The sequence below is a fragment of the Solanum tuberosum genome, unplaced genomic scaffold, assembly GCF_000226075.1.
Source record: "Solanum tuberosum cultivar DM 1-3 516 R44 unplaced genomic scaffold, SolTub_3.0 scf00083, whole genome shotgun sequence".
In the NCBI taxonomy this organism is placed as follows: domain Eukaryota; kingdom Viridiplantae; phylum Streptophyta; class Magnoliopsida; order Solanales; family Solanaceae; genus Solanum; species Solanum tuberosum.
The window spans coordinates 787967-812437 of record NW_006239015.1 but is presented as its reverse complement, the minus strand read 5'-3'; the positions used below and the strand labels follow the sequence as shown (position 1 = coordinate 812437).

The 24471-nt window shown below is 36.6% G+C and overlaps 1 protein-coding gene across 2 annotated transcripts; it reads left to right on the top strand.

Annotated features, from left to right (window-relative positions):
- The first annotated feature begins 407 nt into the window (after window positions 1-407).
- LOC102605395 (protein MOR1) lies at window positions 408-24443 on the top strand. 2 transcript variants are annotated; one of them, XM_015308669.1, is made up of 54 exons: window positions 408-806; window positions 964-1069; window positions 1161-1284; window positions 5092-5171; window positions 5253-5430; window positions 5522-5586; window positions 7122-7204; window positions 8212-8297; window positions 8470-8583; window positions 9599-9718; window positions 10082-10184; window positions 10888-11024; window positions 11991-12056; window positions 12151-12268; window positions 12374-12414; window positions 13027-13098; window positions 13180-13284; window positions 13398-13503; window positions 14467-14579; window positions 14675-14762; window positions 14868-14968; window positions 15111-15218; window positions 15311-15416; window positions 15491-15570; window positions 15642-15788; window positions 15864-15939; window positions 16033-16157; window positions 16237-16347; window positions 16426-16575; window positions 16691-16765; window positions 16863-16944; window positions 17068-17189; window positions 17271-17372; window positions 17456-17530; window positions 17612-17707; window positions 17790-17891; window positions 18006-18107; window positions 18690-18872; window positions 18945-19056; window positions 19241-19317; window positions 19542-19621; window positions 20040-20102; window positions 20195-20321; window positions 21243-21365; window positions 21450-21527; window positions 21668-21826; window positions 21927-22085; window positions 22336-22433; window positions 22538-22694; window positions 22779-22892; window positions 23027-23119; window positions 23209-23280; window positions 23363-23645; window positions 23763-24443. In XM_015308669.1, the coding sequence occupies exons 1-54, from the start codon at window positions 647-649 to the stop codon at window positions 24026-24028; spliced, it is 6069 nt and encodes a 2022-aa protein (XP_015164155.1). In that variant the 5' UTR covers window positions 408-646; the 3' UTR covers window positions 24029-24443. The 2 variants fall into 2 exon arrangements, with proteins under 2 accessions (XP_015164155.1, XP_006347082.1); XM_006347020.2 differs by having other exon boundaries at window positions 23024-23119.
- Window positions 24444-24471: the final 28 nt, after the last annotated feature.

The following is a 24471-nucleotide window of genomic DNA, read 5'->3' as shown; positions in this document are numbered from 1 at the left end:
AGTGAATCAACAATCTCCATTCTCCAACAAGGAAAACCTTTTTATTTTTTAGTGAAATTTGTTTGAAATACTAATTTGAACCAACAATGATTGTGGTGGGGTATCTAGAGATTTGAAATTCTTTTGACCTTGAAGTTACTTTTGTTAGAAATCACTATATTCAAAATACAGATTTTTTTACACGAATCTGAATATAATCAGAATTCAGTGTAAATATCGAACTGATTGAAACTCTTTTTTTTTTTTTGCAAAAGATTATTATTTGAATGTTGTGATTTGAATTCAATATTCAATTTAATATTATTAATATAATTACTCACACAATACACGCTCCTTCTTCCGAGGGTGGTTCTTTTTCCCATTGAAGCGTAAAACATAAATTAGCCCCCTCTCCTCTCTCTCTTCTCTGTGTTTTTTTTGAAACGAGAAAGATAAAAGGTATTATCGCACTCGATTGCAACCCATATTTCCCCAAACTCGCCGGCACTCGGCTGAGACCGAAACGACAAACGAAGAAGCAGAAATTAAGCGCAAAACGACCGCTTCCTCTTTCTCCGGGCGCTTCTCCGATCGGTGTATATCAATCTGAATAAACACCGAGAAATTCATATACATTTTCGAAACTTCTGTGCATTTATAGGTAACAATGTCGGAAGATGAGAAGTTGTTGAAAGAGGCAAAGAAATTGCCATGGGATGAGAGGTTAGCGCACAAGAACTGGAAGGTACGAAATGACGCTAACATTGACCTTGCCGCCGTCTGCGACTCCATTACTGATCCCAAGGACCCGCGCCTACGTGAATTCGGTGAGTATTTACTTCAGTTAGGGTTTTGATTTCATTAGATCTGGATTACTTTGCCTACGATCTCATTTATAGCGATCTATATGTTTTGTGTATGTAATGTGATTGTATTTGTTAATAGATTTTCATTTTGAATGTTTTTTCTTTTTGGAATTTTCAGGTCCTTTTTTTAGGAAGGCTGTAGCAGATTCAAATGCGCCAGTTCAGGATAAAGCTCTTGATGCTTTGATTTGTTACTTGAAAGCTGCTGATTCTGATGCTGGGAGGTAAAACTTTATTTAGTTACTTTTTATTTAATTCTGTTTAATTGTTGTTGTGTTGGTTTATTTATTTGCTGTTTTTTTGGATGATGAGTAGATATGCCAAAGAAGTATGTGATGCAATAGTGGCTAAATGCTTAACGGGAAGGCCGAAGACAGTGGAGAAGGCACAGATGGTGTTTTTGCTTTGGATAGAGTTGGAGGCTGTTGAGGCATTCTTGGTATGTGTTAAATCTAAATGCTATGCATTTCCCAAATGCTTACCGTGTACTTGGTAGTTACTCTTGTTCACTTCCAGGCGTTAATCTAAATGCTATGCATTTCCCAAATGTCTTCCATGGTTTTGCCCACTTCTAGGCGTTATTGAGTTGAAGTAAAATAGCAAACAATGTGGAAGTAATTGTTTTGGCCATTAAAAATTCTTTCAGAAAGCTACTTTTTTTTATTGTTTACTTCATGCAACATTAATGCTTTTGTCTTGTAGACTACTGAAACTTATTTGAATCACATTTCGTGCCAGAGAAGTCACCTTTTTGTTACTTATCTGAAAAAGTTATTGACGATATATTTACCTCTTTGTATGAGAGTTCAGTGGCGTTTTATTTGTCCTCTGTGCTATTTATTGTTAGAAATCTAAAATGTGTAGTCATTGTGAAGTGTAGAAAGTGGATTGAGATGCTAAAGGGCTATTAGTGTTGACTCAAGCTTGTATGACTGTAGCATATCTGGTGGTTAAAGAATACAGTTAGAAGGATTCCACAGAGATATTTTAAATTTAATGTCTTCCTAAATGGCGTGAGCAATATTATTTAGTAAATTAAGGATGTCACATCAAAATACCCAAGCGATGGAAATAACAAGTAGGAACACATTCAGTTGTTGTTAAGCACTTATACTTGGGGTCGTTTGGTGAGAGATAAAAATAAATAGTCTTGGGATAAAAAAATAGTCCTGGGATAAAATTTTGGTGTCTTGTTTGGCTGCCGTGTTTGGGATAACTTATCCCACCATTTATACCATAGTGATGGGATAAGTTATCCCATATACATGGTGGGATAAGTCATCCCAGGATATTAATCTTGGGATAACTTGTTCCCAACCAAACGACCCCTTAGTCTGTTAAGTAGTTAGTGCTTGTGATTACTTTAGGTTAAATTGAATATAATTGATTTATAATTGCTAATTTGTTAGAGGATATATTCCGAGGGAGTAATCTAGCTCTGAACACGTTGTTTAGTGCCTTTTTCTCCTTCAAGACTGGTGATAGGGTTGATGACAGCTGTTCTGTGGTCTTTTCATCACCAGGTGATATCTGAAACCCTCACTGTATAACTGGTAGACTTTCTTGTGGACTTTTTTTTCTAAGAAGACGAACTCTTTGTGCTTATGACAGTTGACTGTTATCATTTTGTATAGAATCCATTTATATTCTTTCTTTTTAAATCACACTCTTTAGATTTGCACTTGGAGGGTAAGAAGATGGATGCTTGGAATTGGAGGCCATAGTTTAACTAGTATGGAGTGTCCGTGCTTCAAATTCATTACATAGGATAGTGACTGAAATTTTAACTCTGCGATTCTGTTGGCAAAAAGTCGTGAGTGAACAATTCTTTAGAATAGAAGTCATGACTCATGATAATGAAATAAGAAGACATGTTAATTTGAATTCAGGAATTGCATAATTGCTACTCTATTTTATATGTACTAAGATTGTACTGTTTCAGTCTTAGTGATAAGGTGTACCATAAATACATAAGTTTATCGACTTAAAGCTTGCCTTTTGGTGTCTTATCTAAGCTTTGATATAGAGGATCTTCTTGTTGTGTCATCGGAAATAGAGATTTTACCACTGATCCTATTGTAACAAAGTGAGCATTCGTCTTTCATTTTTTGTTCTAAATGAATGTAAGCCTATTTTTGGGCTACTTCTACTATTAGAACAATGTGCCACGCTACGCTACCTCTCTTCCCATCAGGGTCGGATATAGTGTTGATGTTATTGCTCATCCGAGCATTGTTAAAGAAGTCACTAGGAGCACTGCAGAATTTGAAATCATGCCAAAAGGTTGGGAAAGCAAACCAGACAGGCATGGTTCTGTAGTCGAAGCAACTTCATCACTTTCGTGCCCAGTAATTTTGTTTCTGACTTTGTTTATACGTTAAAAAAATATCGATCAGTTAAAATAATAGATTTCAAACCTATTAAATCAAATGGGCTATGGTAGAATCTCGAATTCGTACCCATGAAGTTCAAATCTTGGGCCCACCTTTGTGGAGCCAGTTTCCATTAGCGCTCATCTTTTGTGTGAAGAGAAGTCTCAGATGTGAAACGTTGAAAATTGTATTAGTCATTGTTTTAGAGCGAATAAACGCAAAAAATGCCACAAGGTCCCTGGGGCTTGAAGCGGAAAATGAAAATTGAAGCGCATATTTTTTTGAAGTGAGTGTACAATTTACAGATAATTAAAAGATAGCAAACATATTTTAATTTAGTGCTATAATATTCACATTACATCACAATTAAAATTACAAATTTCATCTGATTTGTAATAATGCTCATATCTATCCTTGATAAAAAATAGTTCATGTCTATTCAACTCCTTAACGTTGAGATTCAAAGAACTGATTGCTTCTAGTTTGGATCATTTTGCGTTTGTAACACACTTCTTTGAAGTGCATGGCTTCACCCTTGAAACAACAATGATAACCCCTCCCTTCGCATAGAACAACACGAAGTTGATGACCTTTTTTTTGAAAGAGGTTGGTATTAGTTACACTACACATTGCACATCCTTGGACCCTTCAAAATGTAATTTTTCTCCTCGACTTTTAAACAATAGTAAGTTTTAACAGTCTTGTTCTTCTTTTCTCATATTAAGCTACTCTATTTACCAGTGTTGTCAAAGGCGAGCGAGACACAAACATGTTGAGTGCTTCACCTCACTTTAAGGCGCCTTTCAATATCGTCATCAAAACTCTAAAACATACTTTTTATTGTCCATGAGTGCAATCATGAACGTGCGACACTACACAATTGATATTTCACTTTTCATAATTTTTAATTTTCTTGTCCTTATGAGTTATTCATTTTATTATGGTTAATATCTTGGACTACACATACATATTTATATTTTTTCTCCATTTTTGCTGTTTTTTATTAGATCCCACACTTCATTTGTGTTTTGCGCTTTAAGCCTCAAAGACTTGAGCTTTTTGTGCATTTTTTTTTCGTATTTGATAACATTACATTTTACCGATTCTCATCAGTAACCATGCAAGTCGAAACTTGCCATTTTATTTAGGATTCTGGAATCTTCATCCAAACGAAATTGGCGATTATAGAGTAATATATGTCAGATGAAAGTGCTGAAAGAGGTCACAATAATTACTTCAGATGGAAAAATAAGTTGATAACTTCTCATATGACATGTGAAAGAGTTACTTTGGAGAACCAATTGCAATGGTGACCTTGTAATGATTCCAATATGATGCTTGGGAAACTAATAACTGCTTTAACAGATATTTCCATGAGTACAGTCTATCTGTCTGTAGGTTATCTTATTAGGTCATTACAAGGTCTATTGTGAACAACCTCTCTACCCCGCAAAGGTAGGGGTAAGGTCTGCGTATATCTTACCCTCCCAGGCTCCACTTGTGGGATTACACTGGGTATGTTGTTGTTATTGTTTTGAAAACTAAATTAGTCCATTAAGCATCAAACAAATTGCTTAAAGTTGTAGTTTTGTTTATTATGTTTTTCCAAATTAAAAATTTGGAAGGTTCTCAGAAGTTGAGTAACTTTCAAGTGCTAATCTGCTATTAGCTAATGACAAGATATTGTGTTGGAACAATTTTCTTCAGATGATTGAACAGTCTTCGAGTCATATGCATTATAATAATTTTATCTTCTCTCCACTTGAATAATAATTATATTTTGCGTTCTTTTTGTGTATTTCTTGATCTTTGTTCCACCCCCCCGGCTATATAAATTTTAGTTGCCTTTCTCACCAATATTGTTTGTGGTTTAGGATGCTATGGAGAAAGCAATTAAAAATAAAGTTGCCAAAGCTGTGGTTCCTGCAATTGATGTCATGTTTCAGGCTTTGAGGTTTGTGAATATCTGTGTTCACATGTTAAATTAATCTTGTTAGTTACTAGTTGGATTATGACACTTTACCAATATGAATAGTGAATTTGGGACAAAGATTGTTCCACCAAAAAGAATCTTGAAGATGCTGCCTGAACTGTTTGACCATCAAGATCAGAATGTTCGTGCTTCATCTAAGGGGCTGACACTGGAGCTCTGCCGCTGGATTGGAAAAGATCCTGTGAAATCTATATTGTTTGAGAAAATGCGTGATACAATGGTATACTGCTACCTTGGATACTTCTGATGTTTTTATGGTGTGTTTTGGATGAATCTTCACCTTACCTTTCTCTTTCTTTCTTCTTCTTAAGAAAAAAGAATTGGAAGCTGAGCTTGTCAATGTTTCGGGGACTGCCAAGCCAACACGCAAAATAAGGTATTTTCTCCAATCTGACAAATTTTGTTGGTTTTTTATTTTTTCCTCATTCCATAGCAGTTAATCCAAGAAAGGTGCATTATTCGTGCTGAAGTCATGGTTCTTCTGATTCATTTCTTTGATTGTGTGGGCATAGATTCTTGGCTTGGTCATCTTGTTGAGGACAAAGGTCAATCATTTAGGTTACAGGTGCTTGATAAAGAGACAGATTGCACCTCACCTATATGATTTCAAATTTATAATGAGCTTGAAGGATCTGTTTTCTCAAGTCTTCCGTGTAGGTTCTTCTACCATAGCCGGTGGAATAAAGACGGTCTAGGAATTCCACCTTGAATTATCTAGAATGATCCCATATAGTAGGCATGCATGACACAGCTACACGAAAAAACTGTGTAAGCTCATTAAGAGCACTCAAATAGATGGTTGTTTATTTCAGTCTGATATTTATTGTCTTTGGTCGGAGCTTGATGTCTCTGGTGGATTCTCTTTGCTGTATTTTGTGTCTGATTGCTAACTGCATTGGAAGTTGACTTTGCTAAAATTGAAATTGATATATTCTTCTTTGGATGAGGCCTGAATAGTAGCTACTACATGGTATGTATTATTTGAGAAAATGTTATGGTCATGATGAAGGTTGGGAAGGCATTGCAGGTGGAGATAATAGAAGTGAGGTTATTAGAAATGGAGAAATGCCTGTGGACTTTGATGAAACAGGATGTGAAGCTTTAGGTTGAGGAAATGGAGTCTTTGCTATCTATCATTTCAAAAAAAGTTGAGGAAATTTAGTCTTTGCTATCTTTGAGGATTAGTTGGATAGCTGCAGATTCCAAATTCATTATTAGGGTTTTAAGAAGAGATGACTGGGGTTTTGTTTTCCATTTAAATGTTATGAGCACCCTACTTTTGGAATTATATAAATGTGTATACCTTATCTATTTCTGTATCCAACTTGTCTTACTTGCTTGTACAATATTTTCTGTACTTGTGTATTTTGTGGATTGTGAAAGGACACATGCATTATTGACTAGTGGAATGTACTCACAGTAACTATCTATCTCTGTATCCAACTTGTCTTACTTGCTGCTTGCTTGTACAACATTTTCTGTACGTGTGTATTTTGTGGATTGTGAAAGGACACATGCAGTATTGACTAGTGGAATGCACAATCTTTGTTGATGGAAGAATGTAAACATGTGTCAGAATGTAACCAGACTTGACAGTATCCTGCAAGTTTATTTTTTAATCTAGCTAAACATGTACTTGTTAATAAACATTCTCGTTAAACATGCTGGCTTTGCTATGTTAGGTTTGATGTTGATTGACCTGATAAAAAAGTTTTGATGTTGATTGAATATTTTTCATTCTAATGATCTGGGCAGCCATGTGAGGTCACCTAATGATTTTCAGTCAGGACCATTCTACTTGTGCATATCTATTTCTGCATAACTCATTAACATCACCATGATTCGCAACATTTTTTGGTGAAGGTGATTAGCAACATTGTGTTAAGCTTTTATTTTTTTATTTATTATCAGATCTGAGCAGGACAAAGAGCCGGAACAGGAAGCAGTTTCTGAGGCAGTTGCCTCTGGTCCTTCTGACGAATCTGCTGCAGACAGTATGTAACTTAACTGAAGATTCCTTATCCATTTGAATCAATATTTCTACATAAGTCAAGATTCTTCTAGCACACCAAGCTAGTAAAAAATATGTATAATTAGGGTATGTGGCTCAACCACAATCATATATTGAGTCGGTGCAGCTCTCTACACAAAGGGGAATTCTTGATTTACACTTAAAGAGATCTTGTTAATAATCACACTCAGTATTATGGAATGTTCTCATATTTCTTTCATGCCAAAATAAGACAAATAGATTGGTATGCTTCTCCAAGATGCCTTACTTTTGTTGCGGATCTTCTGCAATCTCCTACTTGGACTTTTGCGGCACCTACTATGTTAGCATTTTTTTTTTTGGTTGAGAAAAAGACCCATGCCTTGTGAACATCAAGAATGAATGGTCCTATCTGTGACATGCCACTTATTGCATGGGTAGTTATGGGGGACAGTCCTTTTTGTAATTTTGGTTCTATGGAGGGGAAGACATAAGAGAACTTTTGATGGGGTAGGGAATCAAATTTTTAGAGTCAAAAGTTCTTATTTCTTTCCAACTTGCGTAGACAGCTAGTTGACTAGATTTTTGGGAGGCGCCTAATGTATTTCCAAACTTCACCCTTGTAAATATCATACCATACCATCTTGGGCAACTAGGGAGAAAAGCCAACACAAGTGCTGTGTAACTTTGCCCATAATTCTTAGGCAACTAGGGAGAACTCACCTAAAAATATATATTAAAGAAAAACATTAAGTCACAATGCAACAGTTGATGATTTGTCTTCTCCCCAATAATCCGGCTCCTCTTCTTTAAAGAGATCTATATCACTATTTTGTTTGGCTTAGTTGCTGTTTTGCTCGTACTATTGTCATATGGAAACAAAGTGCATATAATTTAATAAAACCCGGGAATTGCAGCTAATTGCACTAATTTAATGTTTGGAATTTTTCTCAATGTGAAAATTTTCATTGCAGTGTGAATTATCCCACTTGACACACCCTCTTCTTTCAGTTCCACAGGAGATAGATGAGTATGACCTTGTGGATCCTGTTGACATTTTGACCCCTCTGGAGAAGACAGGATTTTGGGAAGGAGTGGTCAGTGTTACCTCTTATTCTTTTAGGCTTCCTGTTTATTTTATTGCATTAAACTGTTAGGATTTTCTTATGTTTAAAGTTCTGTGGCATCCTGTTACTGATGTGACAAATTTCTTTACGAGCAACAACACATATTCATTCATTAATTTGTTTTTCAATTGATTTTGTGTAGAAAGCAACCAAGTGGTCAGAGCGTAAAGAGGCTGTTGCAGAGCTAACAAAGCTTGCATCTACAAAGAAAATCGCACCTGGTGATTTTGCCGAAATTTGCAGGACACTTAAGAAGGTTTCTAATTTTGTCCTCCTTGGTTAAAGAAATTGATCGTTTAGCTGATGCAGAGTTTTTGATGGCTAGCTGTCTAATGATTCTTAAATTTGATTGTTGACCAGTAATTATTTCTTGTTGATTGGGAAGTACAGAAAGGTAAGTATTATAGGTTTAAAGAAAAAAAACATTGCTAAGTGCCTGTCTAATACTTATCTGGCTCTTTGTACACTATGGCATCACTGGTGGTGAAATCAACCAGTGGTGCTTGTTAAGTATCCCACATCGGTGGAAGAAATTGATTGTTGTCTCCTTATATTGCCTTGGGCATTCCTTGCCTCATGTAGTTTTTGGGTTGAGTTAGTCCCAAAGTCCGTTCTTTAACAGTGCTAACCATGAGCTAGTCTACAAGCTTGGATGGATCCCCTTTACTTTATTTCTGTTGTTCATCTCTCATCTCCTCACACATTAAATGGTTCTAACTGAATTTGTATGAGCACAGGCTCTTTATATTTTGCCTAATATGTTCATGGATGTCTATTTTCGCATCAATGAAGTGAATTGAAGCTTATGCTTGTGCATGGTGAACAGTATTTTGTTTGCTAACTGTCGCTTCACCTACAGTTCCGTGATGTTCCTGTTGATTGTGGTGTTACCAACTGTTTCCATGGGTTTCTGTGAACCCATGAAGAGTTTCTTTCTCTTTTACTTTAATATTCTTACTTTTTAGCTTCTGTGGAACTGTTATTCTGATACTCTCTGTATTTTTGTGTTTGTGGTGTTTTGACCACATTGTTGTAATCTATCTCTAGTTTCTACTATCTTGATTTCAATTATTTCTTTTTGTAAGAATTGTTTGTTTGTGGCATTATATTGATGGCTAATTAGTTCTTGTTTATTTATTTTTACATTGCACATTTGGTCATGTACTGTCTTTTTACCTTGCACATTTGGTCATGCACTGTCTTTTTACCTTGCACATTTGGTCATGCACCGTCTTTCAGTACAAATTGACTGTTGTCTTGTGACTTTGCAGCTCATCACCGATGTAAATATTGCTGTGGCAGTTGAAGCCATCCAGGCAATTGGAAATCTTGCGAGGGGACTGAGAACACATTTTTCAGGAAGCTCTCGCTTCTTGTTGCCGATATTATTGGTAAGAATTTGGCTTAAAGACGAGCATCTTTCTTTTTTATATACTTGGCGCATGTATATCTCTATTTTTGTCAGAAGTAAGTTCTCTTATTTGTCGTTGTGAACTTGCTATATCGTGGACCTTAAGTTAGTCCCCTTGTTTGGAAATTGAGGTTTGCGTTCTGTCCCTTGCTGGGGTTTTCAATTAGAAGACAGGTCTCTGGGGACTGGTCAGCCTCTATGCACTTTCTTCACACCATGTGGAAGCTTATGACTACCACTCATTTTGACATAGAATAATCTCTTTTGAGTTGAACTATTTCATACTTAAATTAGAATAATCTCTTTATTATATTTCTCTTTTACATGTTCTTTTTCTTTATAGGAAAAACTGAAAGAGAAAAAACCAACACTGATGGATGCACTTACTCAAACACTCCAGGCGATGCACAAATCCGGGTGCTTAAATCTTGCTGATATTGTTGAAGGCAGGTTCCCGTTTTCAATTCGAATAAGCCATCTACATTTGTTGCAAATATTTTTCAGATACTGCAATTGCTAATATAAATTTAACTTGTGGAAATTTATAAGCAGTCATGTGTTGCTTCTCTATGTCCATAGTGATAATTTAATCCCCTTCTCTATCTGATTCCTAGACTTTTTACTTGAAAGAACTTTATTGAATTTATACTAGAAGACTTTCATGTCTAACATTGTGAAGCTGACAAACATCTAAGCATGCATCTGGTTCGTCTTACCGACTTTGTGCAAGATTTACAATAATAGTAACCTTTGACATATGCCATTCAAGTTATTGATAGCTTACTTTTGTCCACAATTTGACTGAACAATATTCAAATATGTCAAAGTGTGAATAAGATTTTGATCCCTGGGGGTGTTGCATGAGTCCAAGACACAGCATCGATGATGCAACAATATGGCGGTATCTACTGTCTAACGCTACCCACATAGGTGGCATCTAAGGAAGCCCTTGGTTACTGCTTATTTCTTAGTTTGTTAAATTGCCTTTGGGATTTTCCAGAAGGGTTTGTAGTAATACGGAGTTATTAAATTGCCTGTTTTTGTGATGGAGGTGTGTCTTTTATGTTGTCCTTTGCCTTGTAAGTTGGTTTCACTAAAGTAAAACATTGTATTCGAAAAAATACCTAATTTGCTTTTATATTTTTGCAGATGTCAAGACTGCTACGAAAAATAAAGTACCCCTAGTTCGATCTCTGACTTTAAATTGGGTGACATTTTGCATTGAGACAAGCAACAAAGCTGTTATTCTAAAAGCGCACAAGGAATATGTTCCCATTTGCATGGAGGTTAGTTTGATCGGTTCCATGTACTTTGTTTCTTATAGTGATCCTTTTTCTTTTGATATTTTAACGTTTGTATCGTGCATACCCAAAAATCAACCACTCCCTCCATCCCAAGTTGGTGATACTTTTTCTGTTCTAGTCTATCCCAAAAAGAAGGTTACCTTTCTATATTTAGTAAGATATAGCTTTAAACTTCCCTTCTTACACTTAGTAAGATGAGTTATAGCCATTACTAATATCTATGACTTGTTTTAGACCACAAGTTTCAAAAAGTTTTTCCTCTTTTTAAAATTTTGTGCCCAGTCTAGCAACATGACATAAATTGGAAATGAGAGAGTATTAAACTTTGTTTTGGGAGTACATTTGTATTTGCTGGTATTCTGGCGGTGTTATATAAATTGCCGTATTCTTAATCACGCTAGAAAAGATTGTGGTTCGTCACAAATTTTTGTGAAGGCAAAAACGTTTAGATACTTTTAATGTTTAATGAGATTCGTCTATACACCGTTTTACTCGGTACGGAATTCTCTGGTTCTTACCGTTTTGTAGAAATGGCCTAGGATGTTTCAGCATGCAATGAAAATTCAGTGCTTTATTAGCTAGGTACAATACCCAATGTGGCCTAGCTCTTCCTAGGACCCCGTGAGAGTGGGAACATAGTGTACCGGGCTTTCCACTTTAATATGTTTAAACTGTAGTTGAAATGTTTGAAAAAAAGTTAATGGGTATAAAAGAGCGTCTTCAATTCCCAAATAACATGAATTTGCCAATTTTTGTTAATTGGAAAATTTGAATGTTGAGGTGAACCTACACATCTTGCACTGAGATAGCTCTTTTTCACCTCCTGATAGTATCCCACTCTCTTAGATTATTTACTACTTGCCTATATTTGCTTCTTTATCATGGATGCTATGTTTATGATACTGTTTTTTTTTAAATTATTATTATTATTATTATATTGTTTTACAGAGCCTGAATGATGGAACTCCAGATGTTAGAGATGCTGCTTTTTCAGCCTTGGCAGCTGTGGCCAAGGTACTTATGTCAAGGAATTTTTCTCTCTATTTGTAGAGCTTCTCACTCAACTTCTCTATTGACAACTGTTGCTATGTTTTTCTTTCTGCATCAGTCGGTTGGCATGAGACCTCTGGAGAAGTCGTTGGAGAAATTAGATGATGTTAGAAAGAAGAAGTTATCTGAAATGATTGGGGGCTCTGATGGTGGTCCACCTGCCGCATTCACTTCTGGTTGAAATTCTTTTACTTTTTCAAGTTTTCCATAGTATATGCTGTATTATCTATTTATTGCTAATATGTTCTGTGTTAATTTGCTCAATTGTATATAACTGCCAGGTGAAGTCCCATCATCTGGAGGAATTGTGTCTTCCACTCAGGTGATTTATCTTTCTTTTAACATACTGATCAATTCTATTTAAATAAAGTATGCTACGTATGTCTATTTGAGTTATTTTGGGAGAATGTGGGCAAACGTTTTTGTTTTACTTTACCACACTCGTGAATATATTTTCCCAAATTACTTTTGACTTATTGCTTCTAACTACAGCTTGGTGTAACTGCATTGAGACATTCGTTGTTACTATAAATTTTTGTTCCTAGCTACTTGGAGCAGTGAAGAAACTGTTATTGCTGTCATTAGAGTTGTATTCTAGCTGATCCAACACTCTGTATGACTTGCGATGGCCAACATTATTTGTTCGTTTTGTTTTCCTTTAACGATTTTAGGGTATTCAATATTTTGAAATGATCTGTCCATGTCAGTCTTAGGTTAATTTTTTGTTGATATCTATTTCCAGTTAATTTTCAGGTCAGTTTCTATCTATGTTCTTCAGTTTTAAGCATATTAAATGTGCGCATCTTTAATTAGGCTGTAATAGGTGTTAGCTACCAGAGTACAAACAATAGCACTCCATTTTGTAATGATGCTTAGTATTTTACAAAATATTTCCTTTTGAACCAAAAAGATATCTTGCTCTTTTTTCTTGTAGGCTTCGAGTGGATCACTTATTAAGAGGTCTGCAGCGAGCATGCTGAGTGGAAAGAAGCCTGTCCAAGCCGCTGTGAGTTTTGCTTTCTTTTCCTACTTCAATTATCTTTCTTTTGGTCTTTCTTCTTCCTCATTTTTGTGATATGATTCTCAGCCTCCTAGTAAGAAAGGGACATCTGCAAAATCTGGTACAAGCAAGAAGGGTGATGGAACTTCTCAGTTAAAAGCATCTAAGTCTGTTGAAGTTGAAGATGTTGAGGTGATGGCTGTTATTTTGTTTCAACTTTAACTTTTGGCTTAGAATCCTTTCGCCATTCTTGATACTGTGAAAAACACACATGATTAATGAGTTAATTTTTGATATATGAACAGCCCGCAGAGATGAGTCTTGAAGAAATTGAAAGTAAGTTAGGGTCCCTTATACAGACGGAGACGATTACTCAGTTGAAGAGTGCTGTGTGGAAAGAGAGGCTTGAAGGTTCTTTCTTCTTCTTCTTCTTCTTTTTTTTTTTTGGTCTTTTTGTGCTTATCTAAGATGATTTCATGGACCTTCCCTCCAAAAAAAAAGGAAGACGGAAGAAGATGGAACCCTGGATATACAATCGCCTAAATTCTACTTTCACTTTATCCTAGAATGGGATAATAGATGTGGACTTGATGCAGACAACTTACAGAGTATTCAGCTGAGAGTATCTACTGTATTTTGTAGTTTTGATTCACCTAGTTTCACCATCTGTTGTTGCAGTAGGATCATCGATAATGTTGTGGTCACTACTTGTTTTATGTCCTCTTGCTTGTGTCAATTCTTTGAAACAAGGGGAATGCCGTGTCACCTGTCTTTATTAACCCTTACAAAGTTAGTGTTATTTGATCCTCTTCTTATAACCTTCTACCAGAATTTGTACTATAAAACATGTATGTATTCCCATAGATAGCATGCGATCCCCATAGCAGTTAGCATGCGTCCACGTAAGATGTGGATCCTCTTCTGGAAACTTTCAGTTCCTCGAATGTTGCCACATTTTACTTTTTTTTTTTGTAGCATTTCTTTTTGTTTGTTTAATTTGCTAGTTTTCTCTATTAGTCCCTGCAGTTTTCCTGCTTTTAGACCTGATGTGGAAACATCTTAAGGGCCTGTTTCGATGGACTTATAAAAAGTAACTTATAAGTTAAAAGTTATAAGTAGATGATACCCTACTTTTGGCTTTTGCCTTTTTTTTTTACAGTTTTTTTTGGCCTAAAAGTGAGAGCTTAAAAGCACTTCTTAACCTTGTCAAATACCTCCAAAATTAAAAAAAGTGCTTAAAAGTCAAAAGTACCTAAAAATAAGCTAATCCAAGAGGGCACTAAAAATGTAATATACTTTTCAATGTATTCCTTTACACCTCTGTTCATTTCTTTTTGGTTTGAGTTGATAATATTTCTCTACTATCTTATGCAGCTATTAATTCATTCAAAGAACAGGTTGAAGCGCTACAAGTGCTTGACCCTTCAGTGGAGATTTTGGTCCGTCTTCTCTGTGCTGTTCCTGGTTGGAGTGAAAAGAATGTCCAGGTTTTTCTCTTTTGCCTGAATTGAACATAGTGAAGATGATTGATCTGGAAAGTCACACACTTTCTTGGTTCTTGTCAATATATATCGAAGTGCAGGTCCAACAGCAGGTTATTGATGTAATTACCCACATTGCTTCAACTGCATCAAAATACCCAAAGAAATGTGTTGTGCTTTGCATTCAAGGTCTCTTCATTTTTTCCCTTTTCATTCCACTTAGTTGCATCATCCTACCATGCAATTTTTTTTTTTTTTTTTGGCTGATTTTAAGATCAAATTCATTTTTGTCAGGTGTGAGTGAAAGGGTTGCTGACATTAAGACTCGTGCTCAGTCCATGAAATGTCTAACTACGTTTTGTGAAGCTGTGGGCCCAGGGTTTATTTTTGAGAGAGTAAGTAAAGTTTGTACATGCATTGTTTTCTATTTTAACTTCATGTTATGAAATACTAATATTTGGATGTTGTTATTGAAGTACAACTTATCTATATTTTCATGTTACTCAGCTATTACTTTTTGTATCTGCTTTGATTTAGCTTTATAAAATTATGAAAGAGCACAAGAACCCTAAGGTTCTTAGTGAAGGCATATTGTGGATGATTACCGCAGTTGATGACTTTGGTGTTTCACTTCTTAAACTAAAGGTATTCTGAGCTTATAAAAATCTGAATTCACTCAAGATTAGTTCACAATTTTAGGTCGGCTTAATCTTTGAAAATGGATGTTATTCCTATAGGATTTAATTGATTTCTGCAAAGATACTGGCTTACAATCCAGTGCCCCTGCCACAAGGAATGCAACCATTAAACTTATTGGCACTTTACACAAGTTTGTTGGTCCAGGTGAGCTGTCTTCTTGGAAATTCTTACATGCCTTCTAGGTTATTGCTGGGGCTGAAATGTAATTATTTTTACAGATATCAAAGGGTTCTTGTTAGATGTAAAACCTGCTCTTATTAGTGCACTTGATGCAGAGTATGAAAAAAATCCATTTGAGGTATATTTGATTGCCTTCATCATTTCTTGTCCTTATGACTAGTGGCTTTAACTTCACCTCCATGTATGTAGGGGACATCTGCAGTCCCAAAGAAGACTGTGAAGGTATCAGATACCCCTTCCTTGTCTAGTGGTGGGCTTGATAGTCTTCCACGCGAAGACATTAGTGGAAAGATAACTCCTGCTTTGCTCAAGGGATTGGAAAGTTCTGACTGGAAGGTACCTCAATTGTTATCGATGTTTTAGCAATTGGTGTCTTAATAGTACTGCTGTAATTCTTGTATTGAATTTCAGGCTCGCTTAGAATCTATTGAAACTGTAAATAAAATATTGGAAGAAGCCAATAAGCGCATTCAGCCTACTGGAACTGGTACGGTGTTCTTACTGTGCTGTGAGTGATTATCTTGCAATAGTACTTGTGTGCATATGAAAGTCACTTCATTTCCCCCCCTTAACTGTGCAGGAGAGTTGTTTGGTGCTCTTAGGGGTCGTCTATATGACAGCAACAAGAATTTAATCATGGCAACTTTGTCAACTTTTGGTGGTGTTGCTTCTGCTATGGGACCAGCAGTTGAGAAGTCAAGCAAGGTTCAAGTTGTTCAGAACCTAAAAGTTATCTCTGTATTTTTTCTTGTTATTGATTATCCAATAATGTTTTTCATTGCAGGGGATTCTGTTGGACATATTGAAATGTCTTGGTGACAATAAAAAGCACATGAGAGAGTGCACTTTGAATACATTAGATTCATGGCTTGCTGCTGTTCATCTTGATAAAATGGTTTCCACCTCACCAGTTCTGTGCTATGTTTTAGTTTTGGTTAGCATTGTTCACCCCATTCACAATCATGTTATGTAGGTGCCATACATTACTACTGCGCTAACTGATGCCAAACTTGGTGCGGAAGGCCGCAAAGATCTCTTTGATTGGTTGTCCAAACAACTAACTGGAATGAAAGAATTTCCTGATGCTGTACATCTTCTAAAGCCCGTAGCCTCTGCTATGACGGTAAATTGATGGCTTATGCACTAATCGTTTAGTGTCTGGCATATAAACTTTGCCTTCTTTTACTGAACCTAATTGTCTATGTCGTGCACTAAAGTGATTGCGTTCTTTATGTTAGGACAAATCAGCTGATGTTCGGAAAGCAGCAGAAGCATGCTTTGGAGAACTTGTTAGAGTGTGCGGGCAGGAGACGGTATATGAGCTTTAAATAGTTTTGAGTTATTTCTGCTTGTCCACCAATTATTTGCTTGACATCTCTTTCTGTTTTGTTGCGTTACTCTCTGATGTAGGTGAGCAAGAACTTGAAAGATATTCAAGGACCTGCTTTAGCTATTGTTGTTGAACGATTGAGACCATATGGGGTACTTCAAGGTATACTTTACTCTATGTTCTAACTTTACGATTTTGTTGTCATCCACTTGTGATGGTATCTCTACACAACCTATCATTCCATCTTTGGTTTATGTGATTGCAATAATTATTATTGCTTATCAGAAACCTCTGATCTGGGAAGAACAACTTCCACTGGGACAACATCAAAGGTGGGGTCGAAGATAGGAAAATCCACTGGTCCTACTGATCGTGCTTCTAGGCATGGAAACAGAGCTGGTGCTTCGGTATGTTTCTATGTGATTGAATGACTGAAGTCCGGAAGCAACTGGAGTAATGATTTTTCTTCGTTTAATTTGTTTCTCTAGAGAGTTGTTCCTGCAAGGAGCTCAAGGCAAGAGACCCTAATGTCTGTTCAGGACATTAGTATCCAGTCACAAGCTTTGATAAATGTCAAGGACTCAAACAAGGTATATCTATATTTCAGGAAATACTATCGTTGTGTTATCTATTCCTTTTTGTACAGTGATGCTATGACCAAATACACTTGCAGGGTGACAGAGAGAGAATAGTTGTGCGCAGATTTAAGTTTGAAGAGCCACGATTGGAACAGATTCAAGATCTTGAGGTTTCTGGAAGATTCATTTAGTGAACTTTAATAATTGTAGTTTTCATTTGATTGGTGAATCTCATTAACCTTTAATTGCAGACTGACCTGATGAAGTACTTCAGAGAGGATTTGCATCGGAGGCTTCTCAGTACAGACTTCAAGAAACAAGTTGATGGAATAGAGATGCTGCAAAAGGTGCTTTTATTATTAGATCAACCTTCTTTCGGGAATTGAGTCAATTGACTATCATCAACCATATTATGTTTGCTCATTTCAGGTGCTTCCATCCATTGGGAAGGAATTAATTGAAATTCTTGATATAGTACTGAGATGGTTTGTCCTGAGGTTTTGCGAATCAAACACTTCCTGCATATTAAAGGTTTGTTCCTATTCCTTTTATTTGTCCTTTTCCTTAATGCTATCATGTTATTTTAGCTCTGTTGCTTTCTTCCCTGAAGTCATTTCAGTACTTCACTGTGATAATTTTTCTCAGGTTCTGGAATTCCTGCCTGAGCTTTTTGAGATGTTAAGGAACGAGGGATACATGATGACTGAAGCTGAAGCTGCCATTTTCCTTCCTTGTTTGGTTGAGAAGGTACTTGTCCAATGATCTCCTTTACTTCAAATTGTTGTGAACTTGTGATGTTCTTTATGCTTGATCTTTGAAGCTCATAGGTCTATATGGGCTCTCCTTTGCTATCTCCATAATTTTGTATATTCATTTGTGATTTTTCGCAGCATTTCCAATTCGGGCTGTTCCTATTGTATTTAATCTTAGATGTGTATATATAAACATATATGCCTGTAAATTTGGCATACTGCCTTTTCTGGTATTGACTTGCCTTCAGATGGCATGCTGTGTTAGATGTTTGATTTTTATTCTAGTCTGACATTATTTCCTTGTTTTCTTTAATTGCATGTTTTGCATGTCATAGTAGTTTAGTTATTATGCTCAGTTCTTGGTATCGGTTTATTAGATAGGTCGTAATAGTTTTATTTAGTAATAGTTAAATCACAAGAACTGTTATTGGTACTATATTCACACATGCATGGATATTTAAGCGCGTTGCCGATGCTTTATACATGTAACACCTCTTCTTTCTTAACCAACACATTCCTTCCTATTTTTTCATATGAACACCGACCTGTCTCATATATCTCCTTTCAATCTTTTCAGTCTGGCCATAACATTGAAAAAGTGCGAGAAAAAATGCGAGAGTTAACTAAGCAAATCATCCAAGCATATTCTGCTGCAAAGACTTTTCCTTACATTTTGGAAGGTTTACGATCAAGGAGCAATCGAACTCGTATAGAATGTGCTGACCTTGTTGGCTACTTACTGGATAATCATGAAGCTGAGGTAAATATCTGAGTTATTGATCTTCTCATCTCTAGAGGTTGCTAAATCCTCTTCTGTCCTTCCTGGTGATAGATTGGTGGACAATTGAAATCCTTGCAAGTTGTTGCAAGTTTAACAGCAGAACGAGATGGTGAAACTAGGAAGGCTGCGTTGAATACTCTGGCTATTGGCTATAAGATTCTTGGTGAGTGTTTGTGTTCTGTGAGGTTCTTTAGTTATGAATACATGTGTAAGGTTAACTGGCTTCCGGTTTCAGATTCCGTGAGCCCTTGGCATGTCTGTGTTGCCTTCTGAAATATGTTTTTCCAGTGAACTGGATGAATGACAGTAGTTTGGATGAAAAAGTATCTTAATTAAATGTCTTTCAGGTGATGACATTTGGAAATATCTTGGAAAGCTGACAGAGGCGCAAAGAAGCATGTTAGATGATAGATTCAAGTGGAAGGTTGCTAAACGTTTCTGCTCATTATTTTCTCTTTATTTTCTTGCATATTTTGCCGTGGGTATTTCGGAAACAGCCTCTCTACCTCCACGAGGTAGGGGTAAGATCCACGTACAATTTACCCTCCTCAGACCCCACTTTGTGGGATTTCACTGGGTATGTTGTTGTTGTCTTGCATATTTGTTCCCTTACCTATCTCACAACATTGGGTACTAAATTTTTTCCAGGCAAGAGAGATGGACAAAAGAAGAGAGGGCAAACCTGGTGAAGCTAGGGCTGCTTTAAGGCGTTCAGTGAGGGATAACGGGTATCTATTTATTTGCTAATACTTGGATCGTCTTGTACTTTCGATGTAGAAATTTTCAACTAGGCAAGAAACATCTTTTGGAGGGTATGTAATGCTTAACATTTCATCTAGACAAGAAACATCTTTTGTAGCGTATTGAGTTGCCACTTTCCCCGGGATTGCGAATCCAACCTATAGGTTAATCAACTGTCCAGAACCTGGATGATAATTATACAATACTTTGACTGTCTAACTTACTAGTTGACGGTTTTCGTTTGAGTTCTAATTTCTCTTTACATTTTTGTTTCAATGAGAAAAATATATTCAAAGGTAGAATACCACATATATTTGTGCTCTCGTTCTGTGTTTGAACCCAGGTTGAGCTCATATTATTTGTTACTTTCGTCGTTGACACTGGATATTTTTGGTTGATCTTTAGGACTGATCTGGCAGAGCCGAGCGGTGAAGTTTCACGGTCGATAGCTGGTCCAATCTTAAATAGGTGATCAAGAGATCCTTGCATTTTTTTCTCCTACCAATCTGAATATGAGTTGCTAATTTGTTTTCTTTGTATGTTTTATCTCTTCTTTCCAGGGATATTTATAACACTACAGAGCTTCCCATGGAAAGAAATGTGAATCTACGGCCAGTTGCTGGTACAATTGGTCCCTCAGACTGGAATGAAGCTCTTGATATTATATCATATGATTCTCCTGAGCAGGTTGTTTCCCCTTTTCCTTTTCATGGATTAGGATTGACTTTCATCTTAATCCCTTGTCATACCCCGTGTTTATAGCAATGAAGGAGTATATAAGCTTAAGTACTCCATACACCCACCAACAACTGAATAAAAATGAGCATTCTCCAAACAAGACTACTCTAAGGGTGTGTTTGGCCTGAAGATGTTTCCAATTTTTTCCCATGTTTGGTTAATCAAAGAGTTTGGAAAACACTTCCTCTAGTTAAACAAGCTCCTTGAAAATGACTTTCATGAAATAGGGAATACAAGTTCCATGAGTGGTATTCCACTCTTCCCCATCCTCTCCAACACACCCATAGCTCCCGTCTCCACCCCCACCCACCCCATAGTGTTTCCAGATTATCTGTTAATAATTTTGAAACAATATTTTTTGCTTACTTGTGGAACACCAGAAAATAAGTAAGAAATCCTTTTAGTTTCCAAGAAAACATTTTCCTCTGAGATGTTTTTCACATCCTGAACCGTATTGGGTGATCCAAATGATTGCCTAAGAGTTAACACGATCCACAATGTTTGCGTTTTTGCTTAAGAATATGAATAGTTTTTGTCCCCATTGAAATATAGAAATTTGGATCCCTAATTAGACTACCGGAGTATTTTATCTTCTGATGCCGATGATTTCTTTCTTCTTTGGTTTTGGGGATATTCTCATTGCTAAACTTGTTATGAGTTTATAAAAAAAAATGCATAAGTTGTCTAAAATCCAAAACAATGTATGTTGCACAATTTATTATAGCTGGTTATGGGTTCATCTTTCTGTTTGTTTGTGTGTCTATGTCTTGGTTTTTCTGCTTCTATGGATTCATCATTACAAAGGTTAATGAGGATGGAGGGTAACTGTCAATGATTCACTGATACAATCATTTCTTTCCCTTGTTGCAGTCTGTTGAAGGAATGAAAGTTGTGTGCCATTTGTTGGCCCTAGCAACCAATGATCCTGAAGGCAGTGCCATGGATGAAATTGTCAAAGATGCAGATAGGCTTGTTTCCTGCTTAGCAAATAAGGCGCGATATGATTCATTCTTTGTGTAACTAATTCGTTGTTGTCTGTGTATTCTTCAAATTGCTCATGTTCTAGATCTACTACAGGTAGCAAAAACGTTTGACTTCAGTCTGATGGGTGCATCTTCAAGATCTTGCAAATATGTTCTTAACACACTCATGCAGGCATGTGGTTATCCAATTTCTATTAATTCTGCACTAACATTATTTTTTCCTTGTATATGTAATCATCAAGTATTTGAACAATTGTTGGTCTCACACGTATTTGGAAATATCTCAATTTCTGGCTGTTTCCTTGTTTGCAGACATTTCAGAATAAAACGCTTTCTCATGCCGTAAAGGAGAGTACCCTAGATATCCTCATTACTGAACTTTTGCTTTGGCTTCTTGATGAGAGAGTACCCCGCATGGATGATGGCAGTCAGCTCTTGAAAGCGTTGAATGTTTTGATGCTAAAAATCTTGGTACTTCTGCTTCTGACATTGCATAAAAAGAGTGCAGTTTACCTTTATTTTAGCTGGCTTGTCCTGATTATTTTCTATCTTTTTTTGGTCACTAATATAGGACAATGCTGATAGAACATCATCCTTTGTTGTGCTGATTAATCTATTACGGCCTTTGGACCCATCAAGGTGGCCATCTCCAGCAACAAATGAATCACTTGTCATAAGAAATCAGAAGTTCTCTGATTTGGTCGTCAAATGTCTTATAAAACTTACAAAGGTAGTTTTTCTCGCTTGTTATTACAATCTTGGGTTTCTTAAGACTGATGATTAACAATTCTTAAGCTGTATTTACGTTTTTATGCAAATATGTTTGTCTGCCTCCTTTTCTCTCTTTGTTCAATGTGATGTGGTAAGTTTCTGAATGCAAAATCTATGCAAGCTCTCCAATGTTGCAGTAGTAGTGTAGTGGACATGTTTCTTTCTTGAAGTGACTATTAAGTATCAACTGTTGCTTTCACATTTTATAGGTTCTTCAAAGCACCATATATGATGTCGACCTTGATCGCATCCTTCAGAGTATTCACATTTACCTGCAAGAACTAGGAATGGAAGAGATCAGGAGGAGGTAGCTTTCAATTAGATTTCAGATTTTTCTTTTTGGGTATGCACTTTGATATGGATTAATCAGCTATTTTCTTTCCTAATTCTTGTCTTATAAAATACGGAAAGAGCGGGAGCCGATGATAAACCTTTACGAATGGTGAAAACTGTGCTGCATGAACTTGTCAAGCTTCGTGGTACTGCCATAAAAGGTCATCTGTCCATGGTGCCAATAGATATGCAACCACCACCAATTATTCTTGCCTACATTGATCTTAACCTTCAGGTTATGCAATTTTTAACTGCCAGATTGTTTTTTCTGTGCTAGTAATTCATGTGGAGTTTCCAATTGATGTTAATAATCTTTCAGACCTTGGCTGCTGCGAGGATGTTGACTCCCTCTGTACCTGGCCAAACTCACTGGGGTGATTCTGCAGCAAATAATCCAGCACCAGCAACACATAATGCAGATGCTCAGTTGAAGGTATAATGTGTGGCATTTTTTTTCTAGCTTGTTTTTTCGAAAGTGAACTTTCCTTTTCTTTCCTTTGCAATATAATTTTGTTGCATTGTACTAGTAAATAACAAAGTAGTGTTATGTTGTGTGTTTTACAGCAGGAACTTGCTGCCATATTTAAGAAGATCGGTGACAAGCAAACCTGCACAATTGGTCTTTATGAGTTATACCGGATCACACAATTGTATCCCAAGGTACAATGCTTTATCCTTTTAGTGTCAACTTATTTCCCTGCCTTCAAAACTCAACTTCTTGTAACATCATTTTGTCCAATCTGTATTAGGTTGATATATTTGCTCAGCTGCAAAATGCTAGTGAGGCATTCCGAACATATATTCGAGATGGTCTAGCCCAGGTGTGCATTGGATCTCTTTGTACCACACATTTATAGATTTGTAGTTACTAGTCATGGAATAATTGTTCCCATGAAATTGCAGATGGAAAAGAATGCTGCGGCTGGAAGGACTCCTTCTAGTGTACCCATGCCAACTCCTCCTCCGTCTTCACTAAACCTGTCTTCTCCCAAATTTGGTCCTTTATCTCCTGTAAATACTAACCCATTGAATGATGCAAAATCTGTAAACAATAAAATTGAACCATCACACTTTAGTTTGCCACCGTCGTATGGCGAAGATGATAGAGGTGGTAATGCTCTCCCCTCAAGAGGACTATCATCTGAACATTTGGAGTTGCAGAGAAATGATAGATTGCCTTCTGGAGGTACACATGTGCCAAGTTATTTCTATTCTAGCTTTCGTGTTTTCCTTTCTTTTTTCATTTTTGATATATTAACTGTTCACTTCAAATGTCAGTTACAAAGTAGTATTGTTGTTGCAGTTACTAGTGGAACACTAGAAGCGATCCGCGAAAGAATGAAAAGTATTTCATTAGCTACTACCGTGGGGAACGTGGACCCAAGTAATAGACCACTAATGTCCATGAATGGTAACATCAGTCACGTGGTGTCAAATCACGCTCCTGGCACTGAACATTCTAGTGTTGAAAATACCATTCAGAATGGGGTTCTTCCCATGGATGAGAAGGCACTTTCAGGGCTCCAGGCACGAATGGAGAGGCTGAAGAGTGGATCTATGGAATTCTAGATATTTTTTGGTCAAGAGTGATTCCCAGTGAACTTGCATCACAAGATGCTTTATGTTTGCCGAGAAACACCTTGAACGTTTATATTGCAGTCGTCAGCTCATGTCTGATTACAAGTGGAAAGCAAGGAAAGCGTTGCCTGCCATCTCAATTTTATGGGACATATCTTTGTGTTCTTGAGATCTCGTAGATAATGTACCATAATGGTTTTTTCCGGCAGGATTAGCTGTATATTTTTGTAGAGATATCTACTGATTTGATTTGGTCTAATTTAATTGAGAGGCTCTCGTGTGTTTCGAAATCTTGATCTAGTATGTCATGCCTCAATTGATAGCTAGATTCCGGCTAGGTAGTTGAAACTGTTGTAAGCTGTATGACAACACTTAAATGTTGAAATCTTCCTATTTTCACGTTTGATTCCGTCTCCTTAGTGGAACCCAATATA